At 40.5% G+C, this 10,603-nt stretch overlaps 1 protein-coding gene across 3 annotated transcripts; it reads left to right on the forward strand.

Annotated features, from left to right (window-relative positions):
• The first annotated feature begins 2,409 nt into the window (after positions 1 to 2,409).
• LOC108699593 (SLAM family member 9) lies at positions 2,410 to 9,837 on the forward strand. 3 transcript variants are annotated; one of them, XM_041573612.1, is made up of 6 exons: positions 2,410 to 2,510; positions 3,380 to 3,447; positions 5,319 to 5,636; positions 5,930 to 6,187; positions 7,008 to 7,027; positions 7,128 to 9,837. In XM_041573612.1, exons 2-6 carry the CDS (start codon positions 3,396 to 3,398, stop codon positions 7,137 to 7,139), a joined length of 660 nt encoding a protein of 219 aa, XP_041429546.1. In that variant the 5' UTR covers positions 2,410 to 2,510; positions 3,380 to 3,395; the 3' UTR covers positions 7,140 to 9,837. The 3 variants fall into 3 exon arrangements, with proteins under 3 accessions (XP_041429546.1, XP_018087164.2, XP_041429545.1); XM_018231675.2 differs by having other exon boundaries at positions 7,008 to 9,837; XM_041573611.1 differs by having other exon boundaries at positions 5,930 to 9,837.
• Positions 9,838 to 10,603: the final 766 nt, after the last annotated feature.

A 10,603-nucleotide genomic window follows, 5' to 3' on the forward strand; every position in this document is an offset into this window, starting at 1 on the left:
TTTAACAAGCAATATAAATAAATACAAAATAAAGCAAAGCTGAAGGAGGTATTTGGGGGCCCACCTGAACCTGTAAATAGTCCCACATATATAACCAAGAGAGTAAAATCATGGTAACTGGGTATTCTGAGATTTTGCAATATACATTTGTTATTTTTTTTAATTCCAAGATATTAAGGGATACATGTACTGTTCATATGAATGAATTTTGTTACAACAGCGCCACCTGCTGGTCAGTTTCCCACCAGTCTGACCACCAAGTAGTCAAGGAAGTTGTCAGGAGAGAGAAAGAGGCTGTACAATAATGCCTTTCAATATGATATAGAATTACTTCTATTGTTTTGAACCGGAAACATTTGGAATTAGCCATTGCAGAATGAGTTAAAGCTGTAACAATCCCAAAGTTCGAGATTTGCTACTAGAATCAAATTGGTCCCAAAATATTGACCAGGTTTTGATAAAAGATTGCTTAAAGTAGAAGGAAAGGCATAAACTAAGTAAGTTTTATCAGAAAGGTCTATATAAATACACCAGTAAACCCTCAAATAAATGCTGCTCTGAGTCCTCTGTCAAAAGAAACAGCACATTTCTTTCCTTCTATTGTGTACTCATGGGCTTCTGTATCAGACTAACTGTTTTCAGCTTAAACCTCCAGGGCTTGGGCTTGAGCATGCTCAGTTTGCTCCTCCCTCTCCTTTTTCCCTCGCCCTCCTCCTCTCCCTGCTGTAAGCTGAGCCCAGAGCTATGAGTGAGCAGGGAGAGACTCAGGCAGGAAGTAATGTCACAATAAGCTAATACGGCAGCTGCTATCCTAAACAAACAAAGCTTCTAGAGTTGCTTACTCAGGTATGGTAAAGCACTCTGCAGAATAAATATAGTGTTATAGCTTGCACTAGTGTGGCTAATCTGTTGGCAATAAACCACTTCGGTAGCTTTCCGTCTCCTTTAAGATGAGGTTCAGCAGTTTTTACACTTATTGCTTCTTGCCAGCAGAGGTGATTCAAGAGAGTCAGGATATCCATTAATGATGGAGGGTTTTCAGATAAACAAATTAAAAACAACCGTTTCTTTGTGGCTGCTGTAAACATCATAATAAGATGGAACAGGAGCTGTTAATAGATAGGAGTTCTATATGCAGTTATTTATTTTATTCTTGTAAGTGCATATTACTGTATGTGTGGGGGTGGGGCAGAAACAAAGTAAATGAATTACTACACGTAAAAAAGTTTCCTTGCTCTTGTGGTTTTTTTTTTATTTTTATTTAGACATTCCAATTGGAGACCCCAATAATAAAGCTGCAGATTGGGGAAGTGACTATAAAGTCAAGTGTTGATACGAATTAACCCGATTCCTGGGAGCGCCGCATGTTACTAATTAGTGGCCATGGTGATGAAACACAGTAGGAAGGAAGTCCCTGCCCCATAGAGCTTACAATCTAAGTGGGCAGATAACATATAGGCACAAATGGAGGGCAAAAGTACACACACAAAGAGTGGCTGGGTGGATAAGAGGTCCGGTTGTGAATTCAATGGGTTTTTTCATTGGGACTACATTTTACTTGTTGGAAGGGTCCACCAACCAGGGAGCCTAATGGGCTAATAATTAGGGCCCCAGGGGGAGGGCACTTCTGACTTAGGGGGGGCTACAATACTACTAATTTAGGGGGTCCCAATTATTACACCAGTTAGTCACCTAGTAGAATGGAGGCCTAATGGATCCACCCGCAACCCCGTCAAATCCTCCCCAAGCCCTGACCTTTTTACAACACACTAATTGCTCTATTATGTCTCTTAGAGACCCTGCTTAGTAGTTCATGAAACGGCGCCAGCATCCGTTTTTTTTGGACACCGACGCATTTTCACCAGCGAAAAAAAAAATGACGCAGGCGTCAAAAACTAGACGCTGGCGCCATTTTACAAATGGCGTAAAAAAAATGGAAAAAATTTGCAAAATGGCGCTAGCGTCTAGTTTTTGACACCGGTGTCCATTTTGTTAACGCCGTCGCAAATTCGCTGGTAAAAATGAGTCGGCGTCCAAAAAAAACAGACGCTTTCGCCGTTTCATGAATTTTACACCGTTCACGGGAAATTTTCGAATTTTTTATCGAAGCGAAACGCGCCAAATTCGCCCATCACTGGTGGCACATTCAATATATTCATTCAACTACTTAATTCTATGCAGCTTGTTAATATGAATTAACTAAAAACCATCAATGGGTTTAATTGTCTTTGTAAATGTATTTGATCTCAAAAGAAGTTCATATTCTCTGCACTTCTAGTTCTGACTCCTGAAATAATGTAGCGGGAGCCAAATGATTAGCAAAACCACGTCATTATGCAAAAAAAAAAAAAGCAGTTGAGGGAAATAGGAAGCTCAGTCTGTCAGATTTTAAAAAACAACTTCCTGCCGCTAATTGTGAGTGTCAGTTGAGTAGGCGAGTTTGTGTCAGTGCCACGAGGGACGTCTCCTTAATGGGTCTGGGCACAATTTCCTATCAGCGAAAATTTCCGGTGAGTGGGGCTGTAGCTGCTGCATTGCCAGATATATACTGTATGTCTATCTTTATTTCTAGCACTGTACATATATTACACAGGGGGGAGAGCACTGCAGTAAATGAATATACAGACAGTTAAAAAGTGCCTCATGTTAGGAAATACAGGATCAAGGAGGTGTGAGTCCTGCAGAGCTTACAATCTAACGAGTCAGGGCAGGGCAGCTGGGCTCATTCACTTTACTGAATCCAAGTTGATAGAAATGTTATAACATACAGGCAGTGCCTGCGGATACAGTAAATGTCCCTACACTGTGGTTTTTCCCTTTTTACTTGTGATTATGGCGGCAGTAAAAGGGGACGGTTACATTAACTTTTAGTAAGTTATAGACAGACCTATTCTAACCAACTGTCCCACTGGCTTTCATTATTTCTTCTGCATGATTTTTGTATTGATATTAGTATTAATATTCCTATTCTGGCACCTGTAATATGCTGTCTGGTTGTTGGGGGTCACCAACCCTATCAACCAAAAAAAAATAATATATATGTATATATATATATGTATATATATATATATATATATATATATATATATATATATATATACAGATTGACTGAGTTTTAATAATTCTTTTTTTGTAAGTTTGTTTCAAGTTCCCTAAAATTCATCTTTATTTGTATTTCAAAGCCCCTCTCTGATTATTCGGGGGATTAACCCTTAGTGAACTGTTTACATTTCATCCCTGGGCTGCAGCACAGAAAATGTAAAACTTTACATCTTTGGGCTCTTTGGGGTATTGGCTTGGACTGAATCTGGGGTTGGAACTGGGGCCCCTCACTAAAGGACAGGCATTTATGTAACTTGATTTTCTTTCTCGTTGCAAGGAAACCTGTGACTAGGATGCCTTTATATCTTCACTTCTGGACCTTTTTAGTTTTCAGTTTGACAAAAGGTAATCTTGTTTCAACTGTTAGAAAGGGTATTCTCATAAAATCCCATTTCTTAATTGTTTTATTCATGTTCACTAAAGTAAATTGTTGTTGTTTTATTAATGTTCACTAAAGTAAATTGTTATGGTTTTATTAATGTTCACTAAACTATACTGCCATTTGTTATTCTGCCCAGTGAGACTTGTGTTGCTCATACATAACCAGAATTAAAGGAATTTCAGTATAAAAATAAAACCTTGGTAAATAAATAGGCTGTGCTAAATAAATAATGTATCTAATATAGTTAATTAGCCAAAAATGTAATATATAAAGGCTGGAGTGACTGGATATGTAACATAATAGCCAGAACACTACTTCCTGCTTTTCAGCTCTCATGGTTTTCACCGATTGGTTATCAGGCAGTAACCAATCAGTAAATTGAGGGGGGCACATGGGTCATAACTGTTGCTTTTGAATCAGAGCTGAATGCTGAGGATCAATTACAAACTCACTGAACAGTTATGTCCCATGTGGCCCCCCTTCAAGTCATTGACTAACTCAGAGTTAGAGAGCTGAAAAGCAGGAAGTAGTGTTCTGGCTATTATGTTACACATCCAGTCACTCCAGCCTTTATACATTACATTTTTGCCTAACTAACTATATTAGAAACATTTTTTATTTTGCACAGCCTATCTATTTACCCAGGTTTTATTTATACACTCAACTGTCCCTTTAATCTGGCCTTCTAATATAAGATCTGCTCATTTGTGGAAGATTCCAAATGAGTGGATCTGGGCCCAATATGACTCTACACATACTGGGCCAAATCTGGCTGATCAGATCATTATGGCCTACACAGAGTTGGATTAGGGTGTGCGGGGCCCACCACTCCACAAGGCCCTGCTCCAGTCATGGCCCTCCCAATTCCAGTTTGCCAACAAACTCTTCCATTTGACCCCCCAAGTACCATTTAACGTTTGCAACCCCCAATGAGAAGAGCAAGGGGAGCACCGACAGTTCCCAGTGGATATGGGTTGGTGGGGCCCATCAGGTTTTTTTCTAGTGTCCCAATGGCCCAGTCTTACCCTGGGCCTTTTGACCTGTCAAAAGAAGAACACATCAACATAATTCAGCCCGTGCATGACCACATTTAGTCAATTGTATGGTCACCATCAGGCTTAGGTAGTGTACAGCAATGACAATTTTGGCAGGCATTTATCCCACAAGCAGCCATTGCAAAATTAGTTGATATAGCAGCCAAAGGCTCCACTTAAGAGAGCACAAGGGTTAGACCCCATGAACCTCCAGAGTAGAGGCTTAGGCTTAAGTATGTAGGCTCAAGAATAGAGAGACCTCCATGGAGCACCAATGTAATGGTCTTGTAACGTGGGACTGGATACCTTTCAATGAGTGCAGATGTGATGTAATGTATACTACCCAGCCTGTGTCCTATGTCACTAGGGAAGCAAATGTACTAGGAGAATATACTAACTATGTTCCATCTGGACTCACGATCTATGAGACCTACTCAAAGAACCTGCTGAGACCTACCTGCTTATGAGGGTTTCTTAGGAAGTCCTTCCGATAAGGGAATTACTGGCACCAATGATTCCTCAGCAAGTCCAGTTGTTTTAGATTTACTTATACTAGATATACCATGACCTGGATGAATGAAAATCTTCATAGTCATACTGGTACCAAAGTTATTGAATATCTTTGATGTATTTGTACCTGGATGCAAACTCTTTCTGCCAAAGCTACTGAATGGACTAAGAGAATAAGAGAGATAAAGATGCGTAATGTAGGGGGTTGGTCTACATAGTGTTATACTGTATATACAAAGTGAGATTCATATTTATTTATATCAAACACTCCATTTCTTTCTCTCCCTTAGCTGTTTTGTGTTCAGCCAAATGTCCAGACACTACAAAAATGATCATAGCCGAGGGAAGTGACGTCACAATGCCAATTAATAAAGACTCAGTTAAAGAGGTTATTTGGGTGTTTAAACACCGTTACATTGCTAAAACCTGGGCAAATCGTATTTCTGAAATCAGTGATCCTGCCTATAAAGGAAGAATGGACATTAAGCCCGGGCTTTCCATCATGATTAAGAATGTAACAGAGGAAGATGAAGGACTTTACACTGCAAATGTACTCAGGGAAAATACTGAAGACTATGAACAACTGTGTTATGAACTCAAAGTATACGGTAAGATGGAACCAACCCATGAACCATTGTTGAGGTGCTAATCCCTTGGCAAGTTGTTTGTCTTTATGCTTTAATTTTTAATGGATTGATCAAGATCTAATTGCTGTTAGAGAAAATTAAGCAAGAAGGATGTTATTAGACACATACACATGCAAATTAGGTAAAGTAGCCCTTTAAACATAGGAAATATGAGTAAATATATATCCATAGGGGTTTAGTACTGCTAGGAGCATGATCTTTATTGACTCAAGATTTTTTACATTCAACATCTTGCATATTGTTATTTCCTCTAGAAAAATTATCAGCCAAAGACCTACAGATCCATCACCGTATCACTGACAGTAAAAACTGCCACCTCAATCTGTCATGTACAGTAAATATAGCTGATGTGACAGTGAGTTGGAATAGCATTGGCAGAGGGGATACCAATGTGGCCAACATTACTTTCCTTGGAAACAGCCCTGATACAGACTCCAGCTACACCTGTATTGCAGCAAATCCAGCCAGCAGTGTCTCTCGTACCATCATTCCAAGGCTCGTCTGTGCAGAAGGTAGGTCTTTTCATATAAAGGGATATATTGTACAAGTCACATGGGCACATATGCTGGGCCCCTTTAGTTATCTATGGAGGATTTACACCCATGGTATTGGAAGTGCAAGCTGTTAGATTTGATACTTCTAAACAATCATATATTGTTATTTACACTAAAGGAACCTCTAATATCAGAGAGGGCACTTTCCTTGAATTTTTTAGATGAACTAGGTTTCTTTTTATTTAAATAGTACTTTTTCATAGACTTTCTCACCATTGTATCTACTGGGTGAGGGGAGATTTTCTAGCAACTAAAAGTGGCCATACACGGGCAAATTAAAGCTGCTGATTCGGGTCCTTTAGACCAATTCAGCAGCTTATGGGGCTCTCCGACAGGCATCCTAGACTGATATCTGGCCAAAAATCATCCAGATCTCTATCAGACAGGTTTGTTTTTCCCACCTGATTGAGGACAGCATTGGCTAGTTGAGGTCTTTGTCTCGTTGGCTGGTATGCCCATGATTGTATGGCAAAACCAAAAGGCAGGCGATATCGGGGGAAGTTTTGGCTCATTTGACGATCTTGTCAAACAAGCAGATCTTATAGGGAATAGCCACCTTTAGGGGATACAGGTAACGCAACCATGAGTTACACTCCCTTCCAAGAGGCTATTATCCTTACTGCTACTAGAGGCACTGTCCCTATTATACCTGCTTCTACTAATATAAAAAAAACCTTCTATTTTCAGCCTTTTAAAACATTGAAAAGAAAAAACTGTTCCCAAACACCTTTAAAGATATTACTTAATGAGTAACTGTATTATTCTTTCCTCCTTACAGAGATGAATCCTAATTCAGGGGTAAGACACAAGAACCAGCACACTGGACTTATTCCAGTCATAGCTATTCTTCTTACTCTTGTTCTCTTCTTGGAGGTTTAATGTTTTCCCTGCCTTTTAGGAATGTCTATAGGGGTGACCTATGGAACCATAGCAAAGGAGGTAAACCCATTGGACCAGGTATGTAGTGGGTTGTTGCTACTTCCCTAATGTATAAACGGGGCAGTAATACTTATATTGGTGTTTGGATTAATATAGCAGGTGGAAATTCTGAAGAGACCAAAATAAAGAGTGAATAAGTTCACAGCCCTATGAGCAAGAAATCTGTAAGTGAGGATCAGATAGTTACAGACTAGATCCTGTTAGAGAACACTCTAACGATTACCTGGTAGGAGGAGCTCAAGATGTGAGGAGCGTCTCATGCACAACACCACAAGCACAGCAGCACCCGGAAGTGGAACAGAGCTGAATACTGTGAGGGGAAGCAGAAGAGGGTAAACAAAACAAGCCAAGGTCTGGGGCAGGCAGCATTCAAGCAGAGTGAGTAGACAGGCCGAGGTTGGTTCAGGCAGCGTTCAAGCAGAGTGGTCAGACAGGCCGAGGTCAGTTCAGGTAGAGTAAAAGCAGAATGGTAGGACAGGCCGAGGTCGGTTCAGGCAGAGTTTAAGCAGATTGGTCAGACAGGCAGAGGTTGGTTTGGGTGGAGTTCAAGCAGATTAATAACAAGCAGAGGTAGTAAACAGTAGATCAAAAATCACAAGAAGAAGTTCACACAGCTAGGATTATAACCAAGCACTGAGAAAATCGTTGAGTGCCCATTTAAAGGGAGGTTTTGGCACCAAACGTATTGACGCTGGACATAATGATGTTGGCCGTAATGACGATGTGCATGCTGACGTCCGTGCTGGGACGCACATTAACCCAAACCCTGGTAAAAACATGCACCTTGATGCCCAGGATCTTGCCGGTTAGTATTACAATAGAAAGTTAGTCAGACAGGAATAGGTAGTGAGATCAGTTCTGTGTCCCAACAAAGAGAAGTAGTGTTGGGTTACTAATCTCCAGCGAAACCCCCTAGTGTGGGGACCACAATGGCTAGTGCTCTCATCAATGAAAGACATTTACTAAGATTTTTACATACACTGGTGTGACAACCCTGTTGATGAGACAAATCTTCACTCTAATCTCTGTCCTACCTAAATATTTGAGAATACACTTCATGGAATCAATCAGCAATGGCTTATTTAGGAAAAAGGGGTGCATGTAACATGGTCTAATGGGAAGCAGCAGTGGCCAAAAGGGAATGCTCTAGACAACCCTTTCAGAGTATCACCTGCCTAACTGTTAAATTAATCTTTAGAAAATCCTATAGGAATGTCCATAGAGTCACTCTTCCCTCAGGAATCTAGTGAGGTCAGACAAGCAACTGTCTCCCAGGAGGCAGAAAAATAGGTCGAGAGAAGAAGGCTGTTCAGTGGTGGGAGAATGCAAAGCTGGCAAGTTGGGGTAGTTAAAGTGAGAAGAATTATATGTTTATAACATCAACAAACTCTCAAATTACAAAAGAATGGGCTGAGCTTGAGCATGCCACCTGCCATGTATAGTGTGTGAAAGGTTGGGCAACATTTTCAAGATGCACTGAGGTCAGGTAAAGTAGTTGTGGTACATGGCAGGTCAACAAAGAAGAAAAAAATCTTCCAAACACTTTCATAGGACCCCAGTAATGCTAGTGATAAGGATGGGTTGCTACCACACCACATGGGACAACACATGAGAGATAGCGGACGATGGTAGACAGACCCAGATTTAACCACCTAAAAACTCTGTTGGACATAGGACACAATAGAGGTGGAAAAAGCTTCACTATACAGTGGGATATGCTTTCACAGAGGATATTCGAATCCCCAAGCCAGTAGCAACAATAATATAGAACAAACTTTGGTGGTACAGTCTTCCTAGGAGAATAGATAGGGACTGCAAGATATGGGGTGTGCAGCAACTGACTAGGTGGGTTACTCAAGTCTTGAGAAATTATTATATGCAAACACTAACCATTTATGCTTTTTTCTCACCACCCTCCATAGGTTACAGAAGTGCTGGAGATCAAAGCAATCCAGGGTTTTACAACCGGTCGCCATATGGGGCCAGGAAGGAATTTTTCCTTATGGTGTAAATTGGCCAGAGCACCAAAGGTTTTTGCCTTCCTCTGGATTGTTATCATCTGTGCAGGTAAAAAAAAAAAAAAAAGAGTTCAGTGACCCAGCTGTGGCTCCTAGGACTCATTGTGGCTGCCAGAGCTCAGTACAGACCAAACTTTAAATGTAAAGGAAACTCTGAAGAAGAGGCTTGGTCGATCTGTTAGGGTGCATTAAAAGGAGGGTATGTGCACTTACTAAACCTTCCAAGTATTCATCATTCTCCCACAGGATCAGAGCAATCCAGTGGCTTGGATGACATCAAGAGTCAGGCTTATATTCAGGTTTATATTCAATCACGTGTGTATCATCTGCCCCATAAATCTGTGCATGTACACAATGCAGACTGGGCTCCTTTTATTTATTAGGTGAGGTACAAATGCTCAGAGCTAAAGTAAAAGCTGTTGGGTCACATCAGTGTATCCAAAATGGCAGCTAGAGTATTAGTCATATTCTGTATCCAAAATGTAGGGGGTTTTTGGTCAAACTTGTTCAAACTAGAGTCCACAATAATCCCAACTCAATTTACATATAAATTTAGGTTAGTGGTTATTGTAGACTCACATTGGATAATCCTATCACAATTACAGAGAATCAACACATCTGTGAGTTTCTTCAGATGTCACCTCTTTGAAGAGTTACAATGTGCCATTGTAAATGGATTAGTGGAAGAGTTTATATGGCGAGAACTTCCCACACCAGTCAGTTGAACTGAAGAAGCTGCTCGGATGAGTAGTGAAACGTCTTCATTGATTACTCAGCAAGTCCAGTTGTTTTTAGATTGACTTATACTAGATATACCATGACATGGATGAATGAAAATCTTCATAGTCATTGTGGACTCTAGTTTGACCACATTTTAACTTACAAGGTTTCTTTGTAATTTAAGTCCCTGGCACACTGGGTGTTCTCCCCATTACTGTTTTCCAGTAGATAAAGGCACTGGGCCAAACAACCCCCTTCCCCATCCTGTAGTTGCTCCTTATGCTGTTGAATGAAAAGATTACTATTGGATACAGAGGAAATAGTAACAAGGGAATCTTGGCACCAAAAAGCTGGTCTTGCAGGTTATGGTCTAATGATCCCTTCCTGGGGGGCACCAATGACCAACAGATGTTGTGGAGCCACAGCTGGGGGCAGTAAACACTTACTTATATTTATTGTTCCTTCTCAATAAAGCCTGTGACTTTCACAGATTTTTGCCACAGTTTTGGTTTCTGTGTCTTAATTTCGAGTGAAGACTTTGATGGATTGTCATACATTGTATGGACTGATATGACATTCTGATGACTCTTTCTGATAACAATTTTAACAGTGTCAGTTCTGTAGGAGGGTGAGTTCATTTCTGTATCACTAGGGACATCTCCTGTCTGGGTCAGTTTAGTATCAGGGAGGATTTCTG

This window comes from Xenopus laevis, chromosome 8L, assembly GCF_017654675.1.
Source record: "Xenopus laevis strain J_2021 chromosome 8L, Xenopus_laevis_v10.1, whole genome shotgun sequence".
Lineage (NCBI taxonomy): Eukaryota > Metazoa > Chordata > Amphibia > Anura > Pipidae > Xenopus > Xenopus laevis.